At 34.9% G+C, this 27,858-nt stretch overlaps 1 protein-coding gene across 15 annotated transcripts in view; it reads left to right on the forward strand.

The window, feature by feature from the left end:
- The window catches only part of Itpr (Inositol 1,4,5,-trisphosphate receptor), a 153,440-nt gene extending 127,134 nt beyond the window's left edge, over positions 1 to 26,306 (forward strand). For all 15 annotated transcript variants that reach the window (XM_073983166.1, XM_073983217.1, XM_073983157.1 and 12 more), the window contains 11 exons: positions 361 to 496; positions 760 to 894; positions 973 to 1,196; positions 5,217 to 7,985; positions 8,048 to 8,240; positions 8,309 to 8,431; positions 20,349 to 20,521; positions 20,589 to 20,753; positions 20,823 to 21,009; positions 21,072 to 21,280; positions 25,435 to 26,306. In XM_073983166.1, coding sequence (XP_073839267.1) covers positions 361 to 496; positions 760 to 894; positions 973 to 1,196; positions 5,217 to 7,985; positions 8,048 to 8,240; positions 8,309 to 8,431; positions 20,349 to 20,521; positions 20,589 to 20,753; positions 20,823 to 21,009; positions 21,072 to 21,280; positions 25,435 to 26,010 — 4,890 coding nt within the window. In that variant the 3' untranslated portion in view covers positions 26,011 to 26,306. The remainder of the gene's footprint in view (positions 1 to 360; positions 497 to 759; positions 895 to 972; positions 1,197 to 5,216; positions 7,986 to 8,047; positions 8,241 to 8,308; positions 8,432 to 20,348; positions 20,522 to 20,588; positions 20,754 to 20,822; positions 21,010 to 21,071; positions 21,281 to 25,434) is intronic.
- The last annotated feature ends 1,552 nt before the right edge of the window (positions 26,307 to 27,858 follow it).

A 27,858-nucleotide genomic window follows, 5' to 3' on the forward strand; every position in this document is an offset into this window, starting at 1 on the left:
CCAATATTTTTCTTTGCCATGCTTTCGTTATAATAACAAAAGAAAAAAATAACTAACTAATTTTAATTTTCTGTAATTTTTTTTAAATAATATATATTTGTATACTTCAATTCCCTATATAAACAATTTTTGTGTTTATTTGTTTTTTCATTACAAAAATTATTTAACTAATCTAACCAAAAAAAAACTAAAAAATTAACAAATACTTCAACTAAAACCCAGTGGATGAGTATAGTTAGTACTGTTGATTTTCTTTCAATTCAATTCATGCTTAGTTTTTGTTAAACGATTCCAAGAACCATAAAAATAATATTGAAAATTTCTCATTTTTTTACCATTCCTTCCTTAAATGGAAATTAGGTACAACTTTTGGTTTCCGACAATGATGTTGAGTCGTACAAACAAATTAAACACGATTTGGATATCCTCAGGCAAAGTGTTGAAAAATCCGAATTGTGGGTATATAAATCGAAAACTTCCGAGGAATTAAGTACAAGTAAGTAACATAAAAAATACAATTAGGGAATTGGTGAACGAATATTTTTGGAGAAGTGTCGAATGTTAAAGAAATATTCTCTCCCACGAAGAAGAATTTCAATTAAATTTCGAATTTTATTTTAGTCCAGCGCTCTGCAAATGGGAATCACACTAGATTACAGCTCTGAATCGCTTCGACTTAGTCACTTCACCACAGCCCTGTTACCAATCATCCACATTTTTTTATCTTACCATAATTTACCTTTGCATTTCCCCTTCCAGCTGTAGGAGAATCCTCCATAGATAATAGCAATCTAACCAACGAATATAGGGCTTCATTATCGACTGAACAATTAGCAGAATATAAAAAGGTCAAAGAAATCCTAATACGCATGAATCAATTTTGTGTTACCCAGGGTAAGTTTTGCCATATTTGAACATTTCTTTCATTTATTTCTTTTCTTATTTTTGAATGTTTGTTTGTTTCTCCCCTAGGTCCCTATGTTAAACCGCGTAAACATGAACAACGCTTACTGCGTAATGTTGGCGTCCACACTGTCGTCTTAGATCTCCTACAAAATCCCTACGATGAAAAAGATGATGTCCTTATGAAGGAGTTGATGTTTTTGGCCCATGAATTTTTACAAAACTTTTGTTTGGGGAATCAACAGAATCAAGTTCTGCTGCACAATCATTTGGATTTGTTCTTAAATCCGGGGGTAAGTACCTAACACAGGAGGGCAGTTGTTGCATAGTCATTTATGATGAACTCTATTTCTTAGAAATTTCATCTTCGATGCATTTTTATATTGGAAAGGAGTAATGCAATAATATTTTTGTATAGGAAAAACAACCATTTACGAATAGGACCCACTTTGGGCGCCATTATCGGCATTACAGTTCGTTGAAGTAGTTGTTGTTGTAACAGTGTTTATTTTTATGTTTATGTTCCACTTTCCTGGCTCTGGGTCTATCTCCAGTTCCAGGAAAGTAGCTGCTTCGATGGGATGTAGCCTCAGATCCACTGGAGTTAGATGAGTAGATTTTGCGGGACAATTGGAAAGGTGTTTTGTGTCGTGCGGGTCCATGCCGCATACTGGACAGATGTCTTCCACGGCGCGGTAGATTTCCACTCAATAAGAATTTAGGAGATTGAAATATTCCGAGCGTAGTTGAGCCAAAACTACTCTGATTTGTCGTGGCATCTGACGCTCCTCAGCTGTGATTGATGGGGGATGTACTCCGAGGACTTTATTCACACTATATGTATTTGCTTATGGCCTTAGCAACTGCATCCGTGTGAATACTATTTAAACCTGCTTAATATGCCTGTTGATCTAGGTGTTCTCTCCTATATCGTTGGACCTCCCTCTCTAGAGCATGAATATCCTTCCTGATATGCCTGAATGTGTCCGGCCTAGCCAGCAGATGGTGATTGGGATGGCTCTCACGGTAGCAACCGAGCAAGTACTGCAACGAAAGCATCTTTTCCTCCTCATGTAGATGGTCCACTGAAGACTGAGGAGGCACCCTGTTGCTGTTCTCAGGGCGGCATTCTGACAGTTTTGAATCTTTTTTCAATTCGTGTCTCATAATCCAGGGGACCAAACTGGCGCCGCAAAACTTCCCAGCAAACCAATCGGACGACACGTCCGATGTCTAAGCCGAAATCGTAACGATATCTTAACGAAAGTTGTATGAAGTGATTGACATAATTTCGGAACGAAATGTCGGAGCAACATCGTATCGATTTCGATCCGATTTCGTAACAAAATCTGAAGAAAATCCTTGGGTAATTCGGAAAGCAAATTTCTTTCCGACATTCGTTTCGAAATCGGTACAAAATCTGAACTATTTACGCTCCGAAAAATCGTTTAGAAATCTGAACGAAATCTGAACGACGTTGCCTCCGAAATTGTTCAGACGTGTTGGACATCCGACATTTGGTTTGCTGCGTTACCACAGACCGACCTATCGCGTTATATGTGGTCAACAAGGTTTCTTCATATGCACCCCAAGAGCTGCCGGCTAGGAACTTGAGGACCTTGTTCCTACTTTTCAGTTTGTCGCAGATAGCTGTGGCGAAATTGATCCCTAAAATTTTGGGGCAGTTTGTGGTCGGAATTCTGCTATCGTCGATCACGACATTCAATTCTCTTCCAAACTGCGCTGTCCATGTGGTGAACAGAGTGGCTGTAGATTTTGTGGCGGAAATCTGCATATTCCTCGCGCCGAAAAATGTGGCGAGATTGGTTAAATAGGAATTCAATCTCTCACAGATGTCATCAGGGAAGGTACCTGACACCAGGATCGTGCAAACATCCGCATACGTTACGATCAGTTGCGGAGATATCACCCCACCTTGGGGAATTCCCTGTTTCACTCTACGGGGTTTGGACTTCTTATTCCTGAATTCCACGTACGACTGGCGTCCACACATATAATTGACAATCCAACGTTTCAAGCTTGGCCGGAAGGTTCTTTGTTCAATGTCCTCAAACAGCATGCAGTATCAAAGGCTTTTGATAAGTCAAGCGCCACCATCACTGTTCTATCGCACGGCCGTCTCTGGTTGAGTCCTTGACAGATATGTGTGGTAGTGGCATGCAGAGCAGTTGTCGTGTTGTGCTGCTTACGGAATCCATGCTGATGATCGACAAATTGATAGCTATTTCTGATACTGGGGAAGACTAAGGCTTCAAGGGTCTTTGCTAAGGGCGACAAAAGCGAAATCGGCCAGTACGATTCACTTTTGCTGGCATCCTTGCCGGGCTTCCGTAGTGGGACCACTTTTGCTGGCATCCTTGCCTGGCTTCCGTAGCGGCACCACCCTGCCCATTTTCCAGACTTCGGGAACAATGAGGGTGGCTAGCGACAAGTTCAGAACTTTAGTGAGATATTCCACTCCCGGCTTATCCAGCTGTTTCAGCATTACCATGGAGATTCCATCAGGGCCCAACGCTTGGAATGATTTAGGGTTCCTGAGGGCATTCGCAACATCATCCATTGTAAACTGTGGTGGTTCATCCTCGGCAGGAAGAGATCTGATGCGACGTAATACTATCCTCTTCGCCCTGTCACTCTCGGGGTGTTCGACAAACGGTCGATTGAAATAACTTGCGCACCTCATCGGGTCAGTCAACGTAACGTCGCCAAACGTGACTGAGGTCATATCTTCCATCCTTCCAGGGTTCGAGAGTGACTTAACCGTTGCCCACAATTCACTTATACCGGCTCCAATGTTGCAACTCTTCAGATGATTTAACCACTTGTTCCGCTTATGTTCGCCGACCTGCCTGTTAATTTCCAGTGTCAGCTACCTGACTCTGGGGTCATTGGGGTTGGCTCGACGAAGCTCATCACGATCATTTCCTAATCCCGTCGCCTCTGCTGGGAAGTTTAGTCTTACTTCGGATATTCGACCAGCAGGGATATGGCGAGCGGCTGCAGCAATGATGATGTCTCGGAATGTCCTTTCCGCTACCCGAACATCAGAAGGATTGGGCAGTTCTCTGAAGCGGCGATTGGTGAACTCTCTGAAACCCGGTAAATCAGCTTTCTTATGATTGACGAATGTGCGGCGTTCAGAGGTGATGAAATCGGGTGGTCTGCTAATGGAGACAATTATGGGGAGATGGTCTGATCCAAGGGAAATGACGGGTTACCACGTGACGTCATTTGTTAGACCAAGTGACACGATGGTTATGTCTGGCGAACCGTGACACTCTCCTCTAATTCTGGTAGGGGTCCTCATTGACCGTGCAAAACGTAGAGCTATCAATCTGCTCAGCCCGCGCTGTACCCCTCTGGTCGTTTCCGAGGGCCGAATGCGACATCTCATGATGCGTATTAAAGTCCCCCAATACCAGACGATTATGACCTTCCAAAAGCGGGCTAATGTCAAGCTCCTAATCTGAGATACAACTATTTCAGTGCGGTATGTATACGTTCAGCAACTCTATCTCGGCAGTTCCAAACCTGACTGCTGCCCCCATACATTCCATGTACGGGTCATTAGAGACAGGCTCAAGCGAGATAGGTCTGTATTGGACAGACTGGTGCAATACGAAAGCTAATCCCGCACCTCCACTTCTGGTGCGATCCTTCCTTAACGCGTTGTAACCATCACAACGTTGTAAGCTACAGTTGTTTCTTGAACTTGATTTCTTGCACCGCCGCGACCTTGATGTTCTTCCAACTCATGAAATCTACTATTTCCTAGATCTTACCTCGGAGACCTCCTTATGAGGTCTTCCAGCAATAGAAAGTCCCCTTTTGAAGGTCTTCTAGCAGTAGATGACCCCTTTAGGAGGTTTTCTAGCAAAAGAAGACACCTTTAGGAGTTGTTTTAATAATATACATAAGTTCCCTCTAGGAGGGAGGGAGAGGTCTTCTAACAACAGAACATCTTCTATCAATAGAAGACGCCTTTTTCAATAGAAAACCCTTTTAGGACAATTTCTATCTATATCCCTTTAGGATGTATTCTATCAAGACGAAACCTTTCTAGGTTGTCTTCTAGCTCTGCTATCAATAGATGACCCTTTAGTAAGTATTATATTTTCTAACTACAGGAGATCCCTTAAGAAGGCATTAGAAGACCTTTCTTTTATAGTAGATGTATATAGGAATCGTTTTTGGGAGGTCTTTTCTCACTGGAATACTTCGCCGTCTATATATATTTCACTGAACCCTGAATTTTATAATGTTCACATATAACCCTTCTTCTTCTTTTACAGATTTTAGAGGCGAAGACGGTGTGTGCCATTTTCAAAGACAATCTAACACTGTGCAATGAAGTTACGGATAAAGTTGTGCAACATTTTGTTCACTGCATCGAAATCCATGGGCGACATGTGGTCTATTTGCAATTTTTGCAGACCATTGTCAAGGCTGAGAATCAATTTATACGCAAATGTCAGGATATGGTAATGCAGGAGTTGATAAATGCCGGCGAAGAGGTGTTGGTATTCTACAATGACAAATCGTCTTTCAATCAATTGGTCCATATGATGCAAACCCAAAAGACTCCACTGTCGGATGATAGTCCTCTCAAATATCATGTGGAATTGGTGAAGCTGTTGGCATGCTGCACAATGGGTAAAAATTTATACACGGAAATTAAATGCAACAATCTGTTGTCGCTGGATGATATTGTGGCTGTGATATGCCATCCCGCCTGTATACCCGAGGTCAAGGAGGCCTATGTGGATTTCTTGAACCATTGTTACATTGACACTGAGGTGGAGATGAAGGAAATATACTCTTCCGGACACATGTGGAATTTGTTTGAAAAAAGTTTCATGGTGGACATTAATCTGCTCATAAATACCGGCGTCAATGCCGACAAGACCCTGATCAATTATGTGCTAAATGGTGTCTGCACCATATTGGCCAGCTTTTTCAGTAGCCCCTTTTCCGATCAAAGCACCATAGTACAGTCTAGACAAATGATATTCGTACAATTACTGCAAGTCTGTTATCGTTTATCTCAATGCAAATGGTTGAGTCTGGCTGATCGCTTTAATGTCGAAAATTGTATACGTACTTTGGCTGAGTCGGCAAAGACACGCAGCATAGCCATCCCACTTGATCTGGAACAGCAAGTGGTGACAATGTCTAGTAAAACGGCTCTGCTGACCAGGCAGACCACAAAATGGCTTTTAGCCTCGAAACAGCCAAAATATGAGACACAGCATTCGGCCAATTTAATGCGATTAGACAGGTCCATTATCGAGGGCTTGCAGGATATTGTGTCACTGCTGGAGGATCAATTGAAGCCAGTAGTGGAAGCAGAATTGTCACTGTTGGTGGACATATTGTATAGATCGGAATTGTTGTTCCCGCAGGGAACGGAGGCTCGAAAAAGATGCGAATCAGGAGGTTTCATAAGGAAACTGATCAAGCACACAGAGAAGTTGCTGGAGGAAAAGGAGGAGAAGTTGTGTGTCAAGGTGTTGAAAACGCTGCGGGAAATGATGGCCATTGATGTGAATTATGGCGAGAAGGGAGATGCCTTGAGAAGCACCCTGCTGAAACGTTATTTCGACATAAAACCCTCGAATACTTCGAGGACACCAGTAGAATCTAAAACGGATATTCTTTCTTTGGCCCAGGATAGCCAGAAGCAGCATTTGAACTTGGTGACCCATGGTCCGGGTGCCAAGTATCTGCAAAGGGCCGAGAAAACTTTACATGAGGTTCAAAACCACCTCGATCGTGAGGGTGCCTCAGATTTGGTAATCGAATTGGTCATAAAATCCGTACACTCCCCCTCCATCTTTGTTGAGGCCATAGAATTGGGTATAGCCTTACTCGAGGGTGGCAATCCGATTATACAAAAAGGCATGTACACCAAATTCCTGAGTGGTGATCTGAATCAGGCCTTTTTCAAGGTATTCTTTGATAAAATGAAAGATTCCCAGCAGGAAATCAAGTCCACGGTCACGGTTAACACCTCCGATATTGCCGCCAAGGCCCATGAAAGTAAACAAGATGTTAATTTGGAATTGGATAAAATATCCCGCAAGCATGGTGTGAAAACCAATGGGGTGGTGATTACCGATGAGTTGAGGAAGGAATTGCACAATGCTGGGCTGGCCACAGCCAGGGCATTTTCCAATGCCCGCAACTTGCATGCCGGAGAAGATTCCAACCCCCTGAACATTAACAGTCCCTTTGATGACATACTGGCGGAGAAATTGGAAAAACACAAAGACAGCAAGGAAGATCGCAACAAGTTATCCAACAAAGTTTTGGTTATGCAGCCCATATTGCGCTTCATGCAACTGCTTTGTGAAAATCACAATCCTGACCTGCAAAATCTGCTGAGGAATCAGAATAACAAAACCAACTACAATTTGGTATCGGAGACCCTCATGTTTTTGGATTGTATTTGTGGTTCGACCACGGGCGGCTTGGGTCTCCTGGGGCTTTATATCAACGAAAACAATGTGGCTCTCATCAATCAAACCTTAGAAACGCTAACGGAATATTGTCAAGGTCCTTGTCATGAAAATCAAAATTGCATAGCCACCCATGAATCGAATGGTTTGGATATCATTACCGCCCTCATACTCAACAACATAAATCCGCTGGGTGAAAATCGCATGGATTTGGTATTGGAATTGAAAAACAATGCCTCAAAGTTGCTATTGGCCATAATGGAGTCTCGGGGAGATGGTGAAAATGCTGAGCGTATTCTCTATAACATGAATCCCAAACAATTGGTTGATGTGGCCTGTAAGGCTTATCATCAGGAAGAAATGATCGATGATCATGATGGTGATGAAGATGGTGTGGGCCCCGAACATGATGACGATGATGATGTGTCGGTAAGTCCCCGCGAAGTGGGTCACAACATTTATATTCTATGTCATCAGTTGGCTCAACACAACAAGGAATTGGCCAGTTTGCTCAAGGTCACCGATGATCCGCAATCGCCCAACTATGATGCCAAAATGAGTCAGGCATTGATGTACTATGCCACTCACACTGCCCAAATTGAAGTAAGTATAACTTCCCTCTCTCTTTAAAAAAAATGTATTTACGTCACTCTTCCCTCTTTCAGATTGTCCGCCATGACCGCACCCTGGAACAAATTGTCTTTCCCATACCCGAAATTTGTGAATACCTAACCACGGATACTAAAATGAAAATATTCCATACCGCTGAACGTGATGACCAGGGTTCGAAGGTTGCGGATTTCTTTGATAAGGCTGAGGAAATGTTTAACGAAATGAAGTGGCAAAAGAAGCTGAGAGGTATGCGAAGAGCTTTTTCTTTTGTTAAAAAGGAGTTTCGATTAAATTTTTTCTTGGTTTACTTTCAGGTCAACCCTTCCTATTTTGGGTCAGCAGTTACATGTCGCTCTGGAGCAATATTCTTTTTAATTGTGTTGTTGTTATAAATATTATTGTTGCATTTTTCTATCCCTTCGATAACACTGTGCCTGGTAAGTAGTAAATAGGAATAGTAACCTAGATTAAGATTCTGGATTAAAATTCCCAGTAATTTGCCACAAGGTTTGCCTTGTTTCCCATTAATTAATGAGAAAGCACGTCTGTAATTCGGATAAACTTCTTTTTTATGGAAGGAAAGTTGGGTGTGAAGGTATTGAAAAAAATTCATTAAAAAATCCAAGATTGTTATTAAAATATTCTTTAAAAAATCTACGAATATTATAAAAATATACTTTGAAAATTCCACGATTTTTATAAAAATATTCTTTAAAAAATCCACGATTTTTATAAAAATATTCTTTAAAAAATCCACGATTTTTATAAAAATATTCTTTAAAAATTTACGATTTTTATAAAAATATTCTTAAACAAATCCACGATTTTTATAAAAATATTCTCTAAAAAATCCACGATTTTTATAAAAATATTCTTTAAAAATTCCCGATTTTTATAAAAATATTCTTTAAAAATCCACGATTTTTAAAAAAATATTCTTTAAAAATTCCCGATTTTTATAAAAATATTCTTTAAAAATCCACGATTTTTATAAAAATATTCTTTAAAAAATCCACGATTTTTATAAAAATATTCTTTAAAAAATCCACGATTTTTATAAAAATATTCTTTAAAAAATCCACGATTTTTATAAAAATATTCTTTAAAAAATCCACGATTTTTATAAAAATATTCTTTAAAAAATCCACGATTTTTATAAAAATATTCTTTAAAAAATCCACGATTTTTATAAAAATATTCTTTAAAAAATCCACGATTTTTATAAAAATATTCTTTAAAAAATCCACGATTTTTATAAAAATATTCTTTAAAAAATCCACGATTTTTATAAAAATATTCTTTAAAAAATCCACGATTTTTATAAAAATATTCTTTAAAAAATCCACGATTTTTATAAAAATATTCTTTAAAAAATCCACGATTTTTATAAAAATATTCTTTAAAAAATCCACGATTTTTATAAAAATATTCTTTAAAAAATCCACGATTTTTATAAAAATATTCTTTAAAAAATCCACGATTTTTATAAAAATATTCTTTAAAAAATCCACGATTTTTATAAAAATATTCTTTAAAAAATCCACGATTTTTATAAAAATATTCTTTAAAAAATCCACGATTTTTATAAAAATATTCTTTAAAAAATCCACGATTTTTATAAAAATATTCTTTAAAAAATCCACGATTTTTATAAAAATATTCTTTAAAAAATCCACGATTTTTATAAAAATATTCTTTAAAAAATCCACGATTTTTATAAAAATATTCTTTAAAAAATCCACGATTTTTATAAAAATATTCTTTAAAAAATCCACGATTTTTATAAAAATATTCTTTAAAAAATCCACGATTTTTATAAAAATATTCTTTAAAAAATCCACGATTTTTATAAAAATATTCTTTAAAAAATCCACGATTTTTATAAAAATATTCTTTAAAAAATCCACGATTTTTATAAAAATATTCTTTAAAAAATCCACGATTTTTATAAAAATATTCTTTAAAAAATCCACGATTTTTATAAAAATATTCTTTAAAAAATCCACGATTTTTATAAAAATATTCTTTAAAAAATCCACGATTTTTATAAAAATATTCTTTAAAAAATCCACGATTTTTATAAAAATATTCTTTAAAAAATCCACGATTTTTATAAAAATATTCTTTAAAAAATCCACGATTTTTATAAAAATATTCTTTAAAAAATCCACGATTTTTATAAAAATATTCTTTAAAAAATCCACGATTTTTATAAAAATATTCTTTAAAAAATACACGATTTTTATAAAAATATTCTTTAAAAAATCCACGATTTTTATAAAAATATTCTTTAAAAAATCCACGATTTTTATAAAAATATTCTTTAAAAAATCCACGATTTTTATAAAAATATTCTTTAAAAAATCCACGATTTTTATAAAAATATTCTTTAAAAAATCCACGATTTTTATAAAAATATTCTTTAAAAAATCCACGATTTTTATAAAAATATTCTTTAAAAAATCCACGATTTTTATAAAAATATTCTTTAAAAAATCCACGATTTTTATAATAAATATTCTTTAAAAAATCCACGATTTTTATAATAAATATTCTTTAAAAAATCCACGATTTTTATAAAAATATTCTTTAAAAATCCACAATGTTTATAAAAATATTCTTTAAAAATCCACAATTTTATAAATATATTCTCTAAAAAATCCACAATTTTATAAATATATTCTATAAAAAATTCACGATTTTTATAAATATATTCTATAAAAAATTCACGATTTTTATAAAAATATTCTTCAAAAAATCCACGATTTTTATAAAAAATATTCTTCAAAAAATCCACGATTTTTATAAAAAATATTCTTTAAAAAATCGACGATTTTTATAAAAATATTCTTCAAAAAATCCACGATTTTTATAAAAAATATTCTTCAAAAAATCCACGATTTTTATAAAAAATATTCTTCAAAAAATCCACGATTTTTATAAAAAATATTCTTCAAAAAATCCACGATTTTTATAAAAATATTCTTTAAAAAATCCAAGATTTTTATAAAGATATTCTTTAAAAAATCCACGATTTCTATAAAAATATTCTTTAAAAAATCCACGATTTTTATAAAAATATTCTTTAAAAAATCCATAATTTTTATAAAAATATTCTTTAAAAAATCCACGATTTTTATAAAAATATTCTTTAAAAAATCCACGATTTTTATAAAAATATTCTTTAAAAAATCCACGATTTTTATAAAAATATTCTTTAAAAAATCCACGATTTTTATAAAAATATTCTTTAAAAAATCCACGATTTTTATAAAAATATTCTTTAAAAAATCCACGATTTTTATAAAAATATTCTTTAAAAAATCCACGATTTTTATAAAAATATTCTTTAAAAAAGCGGCTATTTTTATTAAATTATTCTTTAAAAAATCCACGATTTTTATAAAAATATTCTTTAAAAAATCCGCGATTTTTATAAAAATATTTTTTAAAAAATCCACGATTTTTATAAAAAATATTCTTTAAAAAATCCACGATTTTTATAAAAATATTCTTTAAAAAATCCACGATTTTTATAAAAATATTCTTTAAAAAATCCACGATTTTTATAAAAATATTCTTTAAAAAATCCACGATTTTTATAAAAATATTCTTTAAAAAATCCACGATTTTTATAAAAATATTCTTTAAAAAATCCACGATTTTTATAAAAATATTCTTTAAAAAATCCATGATTTTTATAAAAATATTCTTTAAAAAATCCACGATTTTTATAAAAATATTCTTTAAAAATCCACGATTTTTATAAAAATATTCTTTAAAAAATCCACGATTTTTATAAAAATATTCTTTAAAAAGTCCATGATTTTTATAAAAATATTCTTTAAAAAATCCACGATTTTTATAAAAATATTCTTTAAAAAATCCACGATTTTTATAAAAATATTCTTTAAAAAATCCACGATTTTTATAAAAATATTTTTTAAAAAATCCACAATTTTTATAAAAATATTCTTTAAAAAATCCACGATTTTTTTAAAAAATATTCTTTAAAAAATCCACGATTTTTATAAAAATATTCTTTAAAAATCCACAATGTTCATAAAAATATTCTTTAAAAATGTTGGGAAAACACTTTGTATCAAAATACTTTGCTTTAAATTGTTTCAACAAACATATTCTTCTTTGAAAAATATTGTGTATTGTAATTTGAAAATGTCAAATATTTTTTCATTCTATCGATTCTATTGCTTGTCGTCTAGTAGTGTTGTTCTGAATTTCAATTTGTCAATTGTTTTTGTTCCTTAATAAATTTTGTATAAAATTGAATATCTTTGTGTTCCGCTTAATTGGCAAATATATAAGGGGAAAATCTTTCCGAAAAGAAGAAAGAAGACACATATTCCCAAGAGGTTATGGGCCCAGAACGTTGTGGTCAATATTAAGCGGAATTGGATTGTGTGGTTAACGCAAGAACATAGAAAACAATTAAAATGGCGTCGTCTCCAATGTTCCAGATTGAGAAGCTAGATGAACACAATTATGAGACATGGTCAGTGCAGATGCGCAGTGTTCTCATTCACTCGGGATGCTGGAAACATGTAAATGGTGATCTAAAGAAAGTTTCGAGTTGGACTGCCGAACAAAAGCAAGCATGGGACGATGTTGATGAAAAGGCTCTTGCTTCTTTGACTCTTTGTGTGAAGCCTTCCCAACTGAACTACATCAAAAATTGCAGTACGTCAAATGATGCCTGGGAAAAGCTTAAAGATGTGTATAAGCCTAGTGGACCTATGCAAAAAGTGTCCTTGTATAAGAAGCTGTTAAATGTCAACATGAAGGACAGCAAAAATATGTCTGAATATTTGAACAAATTCTCTAGCATTTCAGATCAACTGGCAGAAGCTGGGATTCAAATCCAGGAGGAACTTTTGGTAATAATCCTATTGTCAAGTTTGGAAAAGGATTATGAAAATTTTGTAATAGCCATGGAAACAAGGGACAATCTTCCTACCCTTATGGTGTTAAAACAGAAATTATTGGAAGAATGGGATCGGCGAGAACAAGGTACGAGTGGAAATATATCATCAAATCAGCAAGCATTTGGGGCTGTTGGTGTAAAAGGAAAAAGGAATGATGGTAAGAAAAGTGATCAAAAGAAAGAAAAAGGTGCATGTTTTATTTGTGGCAAAAAGGGTCACTACGCTAACAAGTGCAAGTTCAAAGATGGTGGACGCAAATCGTTCACAGTGATCGCTGTTGCTGCCGGAGCGCAAACAGAAAATAATTCAACGCAATGGTGTGTTGACAGTGGGGCAACAAGCCATATGTGTTCCTTGAAGAATTATTTTACAAGTCTTGAAGATTCGGATGAAACCATAATGTTAGCCGACAAGAAAGTCATCAAAGCCAAAGGAAAAGGTTTCGTCGAATTGCGAGTAAAAGGATTAAATATTAAGCTGAAGAATGTCATTTACTGTCCAGAATTGAATGGAAACTTTATTTCCGTTAACAAGATGGTTGAAAATGGATGTTCCGTGAAATTTTTCAAAGATGGTGCTATGATTACGGATGAAGGCCGTATGTTATTGCGAGCTGCCAGGGAAAATGGTTTGTTCGTTTTCGATGCTCAACCTGTAAGTAACCAAATTTGTTCGATTAACACTTCCGATAGTTTATGGCATAGAAGATTTGGACACCTAAATTACCAGAGTCTGAAAGAATTATGCTCAAAGAATTTGGTCAAAGGTATGACATTCAATTCCCACTGTAGCGACAAATGTGATGTGTGTATGACTGGAAAAATACACGTTGCATCGTTTCCCAAACAATCGGAGAGAAGATCAAAGGACTTGCTTGAAGTGATTCATTCGGACGTATGTGGTCCGATGAGAGTTGATTCAGTTGGTGGATCAAAGTACTTCGTGACATTTATTGATGATAAATCCCGTAGGATATTCACATATTTCATGAAGAACAAGTCCGAAGTTTTCGAGAAGTTTAAAGCATTTAAGACCATGGTGGAGTTGCAAACGGGTTGCAAAATTAAAGCTTTGAGAAGCGATAATGGTGGAGAATACCTTAGCAACGAATTTAACAAGTATCTTGAAACCAATGGTATTAAAAGGCAATTAACTGTCCCCTACACCCCACAACAAAATGGTGTAGCGGAAAGAGCAAATCGCACATTAGTTGAAATGGGACGTTGCCTTCTTATTGAATCAGGACTCGATCAAAATTTGTGGGCTGAAGCGGTTGCTACTGCAACATATCTAAGAAATAGAAGTCCATCAAAAAGTTTGGAAAACACTACTCCAATGGAGGTATGGTCTGGTCGGAAACCAAATGTTAATCATTTGAGAGTTTTTGGTTCTAAAGCTGTTGCGCTGAACAAAAGGGCAACTTGGAAGTTTCAAGAAAAAGGCGAGAGAATGGTCATGGTTGGATATTCATTAGTATCTAAAGCTTATAGGCTCTACGATTACAAATCTAAGAGAGTTGTGGAAAGACGAGACGTTATCTTTGATGAAGATAAAACATTAGAAAAATCTCAAGAGCCAGAAATGTATTTTTATGTGCCATCGGAAAACTTAGAAACCCAGGAATCTGTCGAAGGAGAAATAGAGGAGACTAATGAAGAAATCGATGAGGAACAGTCAAGTTCGGATGACAGTTTTCAAGAAACAGAAGAATTTCTCGTATTTACTTCTTCAGATGATCAAGGAAATCCTGAACCTACAGATGCCCGAAGAGGACGAGGTAGACCTAAGATTATTCGAAATGGTAGACCTGGTCGTCCCCGAAAAGAATACAACTTACTGAATAATGTGGTGGAGGATAGTATTCCTAAAACATACAAAGAAGCAATATCCAGTAAATTATGTGCCAAGTGGAAGCAAGCCATGGAGAATGAGATGCTATCGCATCATCAAAAGAATACGTGGACAATGCAGGATCTTCCGCCTGGATGTAAGCCAATCAATTGCAAATGGGTTTTCGCAGCAAAGAAAAATAAGAACGGTCAGGTGGAGCGATATAAAGCACGGCTAGTCGCTAAAGGTTGTAGTCAGAAATTCGGCATAGACTACAATGAAACTTTTTCGCCTGTGGTAAGATATTCAAGTATTCGAATGATACTTGCATTAGCAGTAGAACATAAAATGCACTTGCACCAACTAGATGTTGTCACCGCGTATTTACATGGAGATTTGCATGAAGAAATCTATATGCGTCAGCCAGAAGGATTTATCGATGAGAAGAACAAAAATAAAGTCCTACGCTTAAACAAATCCCTTTATGGCCTTAAACAAGCGGGTCGGGAGTGGAACTCAACGCTAAATGATTTTCTGTGCAAGATTGGATTTGAAAGATGTGACAACGAGCCTTGTTTATATAAATCAAATCGAAACGGTCATTTAATGCTAATAGCTGTCTATGTGGATGATTTAATAATTGGATGTGAAAATGAAAAGGAAATTTTGAAACTGAAGGAGGAAATTGCAACCAATTTTGAAGTGACCGATAAAGGATTGTTAGAGCACTTCCTGGGAATGGAAGTTCAACGAGATGGAAAAACTGGTGAGATTAAAATATGTCAAACTAACTTTATAAATGAAATTTTGAAAGAGTACGGTATGGAGAACTGTAAGCCAGTTTCAGTACCACTCACTCCTGGTTTTCAAAGTAAGTGTGAAGGTGAATGCAGAAAAACAGATCCCACCGAATATCAATCTCTGATCGGCTCCTTGCTGTACTTGGCTCTGACAACTCGCCCTGATATACTCCATTCGGTTACCAAGCTTTCGCAAAGAAATAAGGATCCACACGTGGAACATTTGTCAGCAGCAAAACATATTTTACGATATTTGAAAGGAACTAAAGATATGAAACTGCACTTTAGTTGTGGAAATGGTAAACTCATTGGTTACGCAGATGCTGATTGGGGCGGATGCACTACAGATCGGAAGTCATATTCCGGATCAGTATTTTTTATTGGAAATTGTGTGATTTCCTGGGAGTCCAAGAAACAAGATATAGTCGCTTTGAGTAGTACGGAAGCAGAGTATGTGTCAACTTCAAACGCATCAAAGGAAGCTGTATATTTAAGCCGATTACTACGCGAACTTGGATTTCTGAACGAAGAAACTGTTACTATCAACGTTGACAATCAGGGAGCTTTGCAGTTGGCATCCAACCCGGTTCATCATAAAAGGACAAAGCATGTGGACATCAAGTATCATCATATCCGGGATCTAATAAAATCAAATACAATAAAATTGGTTTATTGTCCAACAGATGATATGGTTGCCGACATATTTACAAAGAACCTAGCGAAATCGAAACATCAGAAATTTGTCAATTTAATCAATATGAAGTAACTCAAAATGTAAAGAATATGCATGTTGTGGTGGAGTGTTGGGAAAACACTTTGTATCAAAATACTTTGCTTTAAATTGTTTCAACAAACATATTCTTCTTTGAAAAATATTGTGTATTGTAATTTGAAAATGACAAATATTTTTTCATTCTATCGATTCTATTGCTTGTCGTCTAGTAGTGTTGTTCTGAATTTCAATTTGTCAATTGTTTTTGTTCCTTAATACATTTTGTATAAAATTGAATATCTTTGTGTTCCGCTTAATTGGCAAATATATAAGGGGAAAATCTTTCCGAAAAGAAGAAAGAAGACACATATTCCCAAGAAAAAATCCACAATGTTTATAAAAATATTCTCTAAAAAATCCACAATTTTATAAATATATTCTATAAAAAATTCACGATTTTTATAAAAAATATTCTTTAAAAAATCCACGATTTTTATAAAAATATTCTTCAAAAAATCCACGATTTTTATAAAAAATATTCTTCAAAAAATCCACGATTTTTATAAAAAATATTCTTTAAAATATCCACGATTTTTATAAAAAATATTCTTTAAAAAATCAACGATTTTTATAAAAAATATTCTTTAAAAAATCCAAGATTTTTATAAAAATATTCTTTAAAAAATCCACGATTTTTATAAAAAATATTCTTTAAAAAATCCACGATTTTTATAAAAATATTCTTTAAAAAATCCACGATTTTTATAAAAAATATTCTTCAAAAAATCCACGATTTTTATAAAAAATATTCTTTAAAAAATCCACGATTTTTATAAAAATATTCTTTAAAAAATCCACGATTTTTATAAAGATATTCTTTAAAAAATCCACGATTTCTATAAAAATATTCTTTAAAAAATCCACGATTTTTATAAAAATATTCTTTAAAAAATCCATGATTTTTATAAAAATATTCTTTAAAAAAATCCACGATTTTTATAAAAATATTCTTTAAAAAATCCACGATTTTTATAAAAATATTCTTAAAAAAATTTATAAAAATACATTCTTTAAAAATCCACGATTTTTATAAAAATATTCTTCAAAAAATCCACGATTTTTATAAAAATATTCTTTAGAAAATCCACGATTTTTATAAAAATATTCTTTAAGAAATCCACGATTTTTATAAAAATATTCTTTAAAAAATCCACGATTTTTATAAAAATATTCTTTAAAAAATCCACGATTTTTATAAAAATATTCTTTAAAAAATCCACGATTTTTATAAAAATATTCTTTAAAAAATCCACGATTTTTATAAAAATTTTTTTTTAAAAAAATCCACAATGTTTATAAAAATATTCTCTAAAAAATCCAAAATTTTTTAAATATATTCTATAAAAAATTCACAATTTTTATAAAATTATTCTTAAAAAATCCACGATTTTTATAAAAAATATTCTTTAAAAAAATCCACGATTATTATAGAAATATTCTTAAAAAAATCACGATTTTTATAAAAATATTCTTTAAAAAATCCACGATTTTTATAAAAATATTCTTAAAAAAATTCACGATTTTTAAAAAAATATTCTTTAAAAAATCCACGATTTTTATAAGAATATTCTTTAAAAAATTCACGATTTTTATAAAAATATTTTTAAAAAATCCTCGATTTGTTTAAAAATATATTCTTTAAAAATCCACAATTTTTATAAAAATATTCTTTAAAAATCCACAATTTTTATAAAAAATATTCTCTAAAAAATCCACGATTTTTATAAAAATATTCTTTAAGAAATCAATGATTTTTATAAAAATATTCTTTAAAAAAATCACGATTTTTATAAAAATATTCTTCAAAAAATCCACAATTTTTATAAAAATATTCTTTAAAAAATCCACAATTTTTATAAAAATATTCTTTAAAAAATTTACGATTTTTATAAAAAATATTCTTCAAAAAATTGATAATTTTTATTAAAATATTTTTTAAAAAATCCACGATTATTATAGAAATATTCTTAAAAAAATCACGATTTTTATAAAAATATTCTTTAAAAAATCCACGATTTTTATAAAAATATTCTTTAAAAAATCCACGATTTTTATAAAAATATTCTTTAAAAAATCCACGATTTTTATAAAACTATTCTTAAAAAAATCCACGATTTTTATAAAAATATTCTTTTAAAAAAACACGATTTTATAAAAATATTCTTTTAAAAAAACACGATTTTTATAAAAATATTTTTTTAAAAAATATACGATTTTTTTAAATATTCTTTAAAAAATCCACCATTTGTATAAAAATATTCTTTAAAAATCCACGATTTTCATAAAAAAATTCTTTAAAAAATCTACGATATATAAAAATATTCTTTAAAAAATCTAAGATTTTTATAAAAATATTCTTTAAAAATTCTACGATTTTTATAAAAAAAATATATTTAAAATTAAATTTAAAATTCCTTAGGAAACCTATATGAAAGCTGAGCACCAGAGTGAAACTGTTTAACTTTGAAATTGAAACTGCGTATTCTGAGGGTGCCACCGTGGTGCAATGGTATGCACACCCGCCTTGCACACATAAGGTCGTGGGTTCGATTCCCCGGCCAGGCAACATCAAAACACTTTTCAACGGTGGCAAAATACCCCTCAGTAATGTTGGCGACATTTCCTGAGTATTTCAGCCATGTAAAACTTCTCTACAAAAGTGGTGTCTTAGACACATCGTTCGGACTCGGCGATAAACTGTAGGTCCCATATCATTGAGCTAATATGAATCGGGGTGCACTCATTGATATGAGAGAAGTCCCCCTTGTCCCTATGTGATGTTGTGGAACAATTATATATGTATTCTGAATTAAACGAGGATGTAATGAAAGTTCATTGGATTTCTGTTCTTAAAAAGCTTATTGTTCTCTAAAATCTCGCTGTAGACCACCTGTTGTAATACAAAACGATGTCTTTGTCTCCACGAAAACACCAAAAGTCTGACTATTGTGTCTAAATTCATTAGAAATTATTTATATTTCATATTGAGCTGAGACTAAAAAGTCGTGTCAAATGGCGCCCAACGTGGAATCATTTTATTACATCTGGAACCATTACCGACTTGGAATTCCATAAAATGATTCTCAACACTAAAATTCTCATTCTTGGCCTAGATCGAGTTCGGAACATGGGTCCACCAAAGCACACGCACAGAAGTACAAGTACCAATTTGCTCACATGTATTTGGATATGATCGCCTCATGATCATAGCCCTTTTAACACTCCTGCCTTTCTATGGGTCAGGCAGGACCAATTGATGATTATGTGAGAGGATTACCTCCACAGTACTTCACGTGCAAAACTACTTAAACAACTTAGGGTCCGACTGTTTCCAAGAGCCCTAACTTAAATCCCACCCCGCCTCTCCATACGTTATATCCATATTTGCTAAAACTCTAATGTCATTGTAGTAAGGACATTCCGTCAGTACATACCCTTAGTCATCCCACACCCACATTTAGCTGTACCGGACAGGCATCTAACGTGCAAACATACATTCAGATAGCAATGCGCCGTCAGTAGAAATTACAGACTCATACTAAATCTAAAGTCTGGGCAGTTCATTACGAAAGTGCGTCGGCAAAAATCGTACGTCAACCTCCCTTTGTCCACCTAGTCTGCCAAGTCTCACCAGCATGCTTTCAAAGAATTGCACTGCACCCCTAAAAATCCCCATCCACCAGATCAGAAGACGTGATCCAATCATCCTTAGCCAATTTAAACCCGCGCTTCAACTACATCTTTCTTACAGATCCATGGGCAAAATGGTTGGTAGTGGCGCCCAAATTCTCTTTATAGACCAATTACTGAGACTTTTTTTACTGAATAATTCATCAGTAGAGCATTTCTCTTGCCTTCTTCTGTCCACGTAGTCCCATAAGAAGGTCTTCAATTTATAGAAGACCATTAGAAGGTCTCCTATTCATAGAAATATTTAAATACATTCCTCCATATATCCTGGAATTGAATTCTGAATCATTCTTCTTTCTCGTTCACCCTCTCTTTTCAGAACTAAGCTCTCATATTTCATTACTATTTTGGGCCATAATGATATTTTCGCTAGTGATAGTGGTGACATTGCCACGAGAATCCGGTATACGAACGTTAATTGGATCAATAATATTAAGGTCGATATTTTTGCTGGGGCCTGAGTCAACGTTATGTCTGCTGGGTGTGGTAACGGTAAGTGGGAGAATTGAAAACACTAACACATCAAGCCTAACCTTACTTCTTTTCCCCATCTCCTTAGGTTACACTGAAAAGTGTCCACATTATAAGTATAATGGGCAACAAGGGTACACTGGAGAAACATTTTCTCAAAATTATAACAGATGTTCAACTGTTATACCATTGTATTTATATATTCTTTTGTTTTTGTGGTTTGATCTTCCATCCGTTCTTCTATTCGTTACTGGTAAGGATCACCTATCGATCTTTTGGATTAAAAAAAAACTTCACTTAAATTTTCTGTGTTATTTTTCAGCTCTTCGATGTGGTCTATCGCGAAGAAACCCTTGTCAATGTTATACGCTCGGTGACACGTAATGGCCGTTCCATTGTACTGACCGCAGTTTTGGCTTTGATTTTGGTCTATTTGTTCTCCATAATCGGTTATATGTTCTTCCGTGATGATTTCTTGTTGGAGGTCGATGTAGAGAATGTGGAAAATGGTAAGCCAATGATTTTTTTTAAGAATTGAATTTGTAAATTATTTTTGTTTTCTAATTTCTAGTGGTGGAAGCAGCTACCCTCTCGGTTAGCCCCGACAGTACTTGTTCCGCCCCAGATAGCTTGGAGAACCCGAAATTAATTACCACAAGTGATGGCGAAGTTAAGGAGCGTTCATGTGATTCATTGGTCATGTGCATTGTGACAACCTTGAATCAGGGCTTAAGAAATGGTGGCGGTATTGGTGATATTTTAAGGGCACCATCTAGTAAGGTAAGCAAAAAGTGTGGTAAAAATAATGTAGAAAAATAATTTATTGAAAGGACTTTTCTTTTAAATTGTTACGCACAAGGTGAAAATGTGATGTTGTCCAGAAAGGAGACTCAAACTTATGGCCTTCTGTACGCAAGACAGTCATGTTAACTATTAAATCAGGGTGGCGCCCAATTGTAACTCGATCTGGCGTCATATTTTCGTATCTTAATATATAAAACCCCTTTGGGTTAAGTTGTCTAAACGCTTAGGCTTTTAACCACCACCTTTAGGCTATTTTGTCCGCCATATCCACTTGTCACTACAATTTTACTTCGCTAAATTACTTAGGAAAGTTAAGCCAACATTACGCTGAGTGTGAAAATTTAATGTTGTCCCGAAAGGAAACTCGAACTCATGACCTTCTATACGCATGTTAACTATTAAATCAGGGTGGCGCCCAATTGCAACTCGATTCGGGGGCTAGTTTCCGTATCTTTATAGTATAAAACAATTGTTTAGGGAAGGTTAAGCCAGAACGCTTAGGCTTTTTACCCTCCTCCGTTCGTCGGTCTCCTTCGGGTACCTTCTGTTGCGATATATAAGGGATGGGATAGTTGTTTATGGCATCTGCGACTAAACCTGTGTGAGTGCTAGTCAAACCTGCTTGATAGGCTTGTTGACGTAGGGTTTCTATCTAGTAACATTGGGCCTCTCTTTCTAGATCATGAATATCCCTCCTGGCATGTCTGGGTGGGGGATGTCCTATTCAGCTTATGGCGATTAGGATGGCTTTCATGGTAACATCCGAGCAAGTACTGCAACAAAGGCATGTCATGCGTTGCTGTACTGAAAGAATCTTTGTCTCCTCATGTAGATGGTTCACCGAAGACATGAGACGGCAACCTGTTGCAGTTATCAGGGTGGCTTTCTGACAGGTTTAAATATTTTCCGTCGCATTGCACATATATTCGCGGACCACACTCGCTCCGCTTAGTATACCATAGAACGACCTATCGCGTTATATGTGATCAACAACGTTTCTTTATCTGCACCCCAAGTGCTACCGACAAGGGATTTGAGGACATTGTTTCTACATCTCAGCTTGTCGCAGATAGCTGTGGCATACCGAACCACCACGTAACCCCTAGAATCTTAGGGCAGTTTGTGGTCGGTTTTCCGCTACCATGACATTCAACTCAGTACTCACATCTGCCGTCCATGTGGTGAACAGAGTAGCAGTGAATTTAGTCGCAGATATTTACATATTCCTCGCGTGGAAAATGGTGATAAGATCGATCAAATAGGAGCTCAGCCTTTCAAAAATAAAATCTAGATGGCATTGATGTACTCCACAGACATGGTAGAGGTTAAACAGTTCCAAAGATATCACCCCGCTTTGTGGAACTCCCTGTTTCACTCTACGAGACTTCGACTTCTTGTTCCTGAATTCCAAATACGAGTGGCGTGCACACATATAATTGATTATACAACGTTTTAAACTTGGCCGGATGATAGTCAGCTCAATGTCCTAAAACAGCGTGGAGTGCTTAACAGTATCAAAGGCGCCACCATGGCTGTTCTATAGTAAGTCTTGCTCTGGTTGAGTCCTCGTCTAATATATGTGGAGATGGCGTGCAGCGCTGTTGTCGTGCAATACTGCTTACGGAACGCATGCTGATGATCGGCAACTAGATAGATATTCTGACACTTGTTTGTATTTGTATCCGTTACGTATGTGGAGAAGGCTGCCGAAGCATGGGCTGTTAAGTGTTTAGCTCGAAATACAAATTTGGAGTCTCTCGGAATTCTCCTTGTCCCGATGTCCTGGTTGATGCATCGCACCAGGAAATATTCGAACAATTTCTCAAAGGGCAATAATAGAAAAATTGGTCTATAACTTTCACCCAGATGAAAATGAGCTGCAGGTTTCGGGATCGGTACTACTAGTGCTTCTTCCTAGGCTATCGAGAAATAACAAATGTTTACACAGTGGTTAAATAGTATAGTGAAGAAAAGTATGCCGGCTTGCCTTCTTTAGTGCGATGTCCGAAACTTTGTGGGTGCCCTAAGACTTTTTCGATGACCTGGTTGATGCATCGCATCCGGAAATATTCGAACAATTTCTCAAAGGGCGATAATAGGAAAATTGGTCTATAACTTCCACCCAGACGAACATCAGCTGCAGGTTTCGGGATCGGTACTACTAGTGCTTCTTCCTATGCTATCGAAAAATGACAAATGTTCAGACAGTGGTTAAATAGTTATTTCCAATTCGTTCCACAGACGTTTGTGCGATTTCCGAAACATTATCGGTTCCGCAAGACTTCTTCAGTGCTCGCTGTGCTATGGACTGGTGAATATCTTATATGTGATCTGCACATAATTTCTGCTTTTTTAATGCGTTGTTCATGCTGGTCTATACTTCTCCTTAGATGCCCCGCAGAATTTTCCGCTCTGCAATGAATCTTAAGGTGTTGGGAGAAAGACCTTCAAGGAAGTCTCTTCTTGTTGCTCGTCTCGGTACATTGTCACCAATTACTCATCTGAATACGGACCTGAGACAATCGACGAATGCATTCTGTCGGTGGGAAGGATGTGTGGCTCCAATGCATCTTACAGTTGTCTAGGGAATCGCCTAATCCTTGTTCTACTACTGTTTCTACCTCGCTTTGAATATTGTCGATGAGTAGGCACATTTCTACTGCTCGATGATCAGACTCGAAGTCGCGATTGCTAATGGTCCTTGGAATTCCAGGTGTTTGAAGAAAGTACTCTACGAAAGACTCTCGGTGGGTTTTGGTCCTGGTAGTTTCAAACGTAGAACATATGTCTAAATTTGGGCACCGTCCACCTGTGTCTGTTGTATTGCCTTGCCTGTGTCATGATGCTTGGTATTGAGATCGCATCCAATGATTACTTCAGCGGTGGTAGCCATGCTGAATATATCGCTCAGATCGGCAGGGTTGAATTCCGCCTGGTGATACCTTTACCATCACTATGTAGTTCTTATCCTGGTTTCGCAGGATTCAATTCGACACGTAATGTGCAGTAGAAGGAGCAACACGCCGTTGGTATCCATTCTGCCTTTTCGATTTGTTAAAATTGTGCTCTGAAGTCTTCGAAGATCTTCATCAGATCTCCTTTACCTTTGCCAAAAGATGATCTGCATCCGTCTCCAATCTTCTTCACCTTCGTCTATGCAAGCTCTTGTTACTGAAGCATAGGACACACCAGCTCTAATTCAAACCTTCTTAGACACTCTTTCGGTTTCCAGCTCGCCAGACTGATCCGCGTGTCCATCCTCGTCGCAGTTTACATACTTGTTGTGTCCTCTTCAGGGACAGTTGCATTCTTGGATGGTAGAATACAGTTTCGTTTTTCATGCGGCTCCTAACACTTCACGCATGGGGATGGCTGGCATTCTGCAATTTGATTGGACGTGATTAGATTAAACATTGAATAATGTCTTTGCCTTTGTTCTTCCTTATGAAACGAGTAACCATGACTTTTGAGCGTTACAGCTGTTCATTCTCTTCACTACGGGATTAATTATGTCTTGATGAGGGAGGTAACCGAAGTACTGGAAAAACCTTTTTAGCCTCTTACGTTTACATTAGAGTTTTTTGCCGGGTTAATCCACTTCATCAGGATTTATTTGACGTTTGCTCTATGGAATTGACATTTGAAACCCAAACCCACTGTATTAATCCGGTTAAGTGTAACCGGGGTATAATAGTACGGTTACACTAGAGTTTTTTGCCGGGTTAATCCACTTCATCAGGATTTATTTGACGTTTGCGCTATTGAATTGACATTTGAAACCCAAACCCACTGGGTTAATCCGGTTAAGTGTAATGCTTGGTTTACATTTACGAAATCCACTCGTTTTCAACTGTCAAATCCATAGGTTAAACGTCAAATGAAATCCAGATGAGATTTCATTTGACGTTTGAGCTATGGAATTGACAGTTGAAATCGAGTGGATTTCGTAAATGTAAAGTTAGCATAACCGGGGTATAAGGCATGAATAGGTTGTAGGGTTTTTGAGATGGGTAATTTAAGCTGTCAATTTTATATAATATCTGTCAAATAAATGAAGCACTCGCGGACCATAGTCTCTACATAATTATTGTTAAAATTTATCCTCTGTTTTTTTTTTTCTTCTCTTCCAGGAGGGTCTCTTTGCCGCTCGTGTCATTTACGATCTACTCTTCTTCTTCATTGTCATCATTATTGTGTTGAACTTGATTTTCGGTGTTATTATCGACACCTTCGCCGATTTGAGAAGTGAAAAGCAACAAAAGGAATTGATTCTCAAGAATACCTGTTTCATTTGTGGACTAAATCGTTCCGCATTCGATAATAAAACCGTTAGCTTTGAGGAACACATAAAATCAGAACATAATATGTGGCATTATTTGTACTTCATTGTGCTGGTGAAGGTTAAAGACCCTACGGAATTTACTGGCCCAGAGAGTTATGTTTATGCTATGGTCAAGGCTGGCATATTGGATTGGTTCCCACGTTTGAGGGCAATGTCTTTGGCTGCGGTTGATGCTGATGGGGAACAAATTGAATTGCGTAGCATGCAGGCCCAACTACTGGAGACACAAATGCTCATTACGAATTTGTCACAACAACTGCACGAGCTAAAGGATCACATGACGGAGCAAAGGAAACAAAAGCAACGTTTGGGTTTATTGAACACGACGGCAAGCAGTTTTATGGCGGGTTATCAGTTTCAGTAAAAATGGACGGACGGAATTTTAAAGGATTTTTTTAAGATGCAAACAAGAATTGAAATATTAAATAATACTGGAGTCCACCCCAAAAAGGGGTTCCATTGACAATTTCTACATGTAAAGCGGTTTCTTTAATTTTTGTAATTCTTTACTTTTTCTATGGACAATTTTATTTTGAAAATAACGTATTTATTTTTTATAAATTAAAAATTTTTTTATAGATTAAATTAAGGACTGTTTCGCTATATCGAACGAAAATTCAATGTAATATTTCGTCATGAATGCGAAGAGAGAAACGCAAAGCTTTCGTTCATCATTGTGAAAGAGAAAAAAACGATGTTTCTTGTAGGGCTATATAGATCGATATTAGACTAAACGAACGTTTACATTAGGACTCATTATCATGAGCAACTCTTGCTTTTGATTTATTTGACATATATTTTCATACATGTGACATGGCGGAATAAGAAGGTGTTACATCAGTTGCTCATCAGTCTAAACGTCAAGATTTGTTCACAATAATACATTACTGTAAATTGCTTATTTACGTTATGTATGTGATTTTATTCACAATAATGCATGTTGACAACTAGAGTGGTAATCAGCTGTTTTTGGTGTAGTACCTGTATTATTGTGCAATGATGTCACATAAACCATTGTAGAGATGTTTATGACGTTCATAAGCGCTAGTGTAAATGTCATGATAATGAATACAAAGTAGGGTTATAAAAAGATTAATGCTTGGTTTACATTTACGAAATCCACTCGATTTCAACTGGCAATTCCTTTGCGTATACTTCAAATGAAAACTCATCTGAAATCCATTGGATTTCATTTGACGTTTAAGCAATGGAATTGACATTTGAAAACGTGTGGCTTTCGTAAATGTAAACTTACTATAAATGAAAGGTTTTAATTTTGTATAGCAAATCCAGTAAAATTTGATTGAATTAAGCAAATAACCCTTTATAAAGGCGGTTAAGCCAACAAAAAGCTCTAATGTAAACCCTCTATTACACACCACATTCTTTCTCGGAACAGTTTGAATTTTTGTGGAATAAAGAGTAGAGTAATAAGAAAAACTTGACACTATATCTTATACTATGTTTACATTTACGAAATCCACTCGATTTCAACTGTCAATTCCATTGCTCAAACGTCAAATGAAATCCAATCGATTTCAAATGAGTTTTCCTTTGACGTATACGCGAAGGAATTGATAGATGAAATCGAGTGGATTTCGTAAATGTAAACATAGTATTAAGGCCTGCGTACATAAGCTGCCTTGCCTGCTTACCTTGCTTACTTCTGATAAAAGAATAAAAAAGAAAAGGGCAACCCAGTTCGAAATTTCCTCGGCCTTCTTTATTCTTTTATTTTTATTATGTCAAAATTGAAGCAGGAAAGCAAGGCAATCAGGCAGAGCAGCTTATGTACGTAGGACTTTAACTTAATTTATCCTTAATGAAAGTGCATGCGTCTGGCTACTTCCTAGTTTGATAAAGTAATTTTCTAACCTTTAATTAAAAATCCGGTTTATTCTCAATGTCGAAGAAACATATATGGCTCCCTAGGTTTCTTGAATATAATATAACCATTCTTTTATATATAAATCTTTTCATTTCTAAATAACAAATTGTGATCTTTATTATTTTTTATAAATAGTTATTTTAAATGAATCTTCTCTAACCTCAATATTTTTGCAACATAGTACTATAACTAATTTTATTATAATTATATTTTATTATATAACAATAATTAAAAACATCAATAAATAAATCAACTCTCATTGTTACTACTTAATGCGAAAGGCCTGGGTATATATCATTCACATTAACCCAAAGATTCCTTTGG

Source organism: Musca autumnalis, unplaced genomic scaffold (genome assembly GCF_047663935.1).
Source record: "Musca autumnalis isolate F117 unplaced genomic scaffold, ASM4766393v1 scaffold_1, whole genome shotgun sequence".
In the NCBI taxonomy this organism is placed as follows: Eukaryota; Metazoa; Arthropoda; class Insecta; order Diptera; family Muscidae; genus Musca; species Musca autumnalis.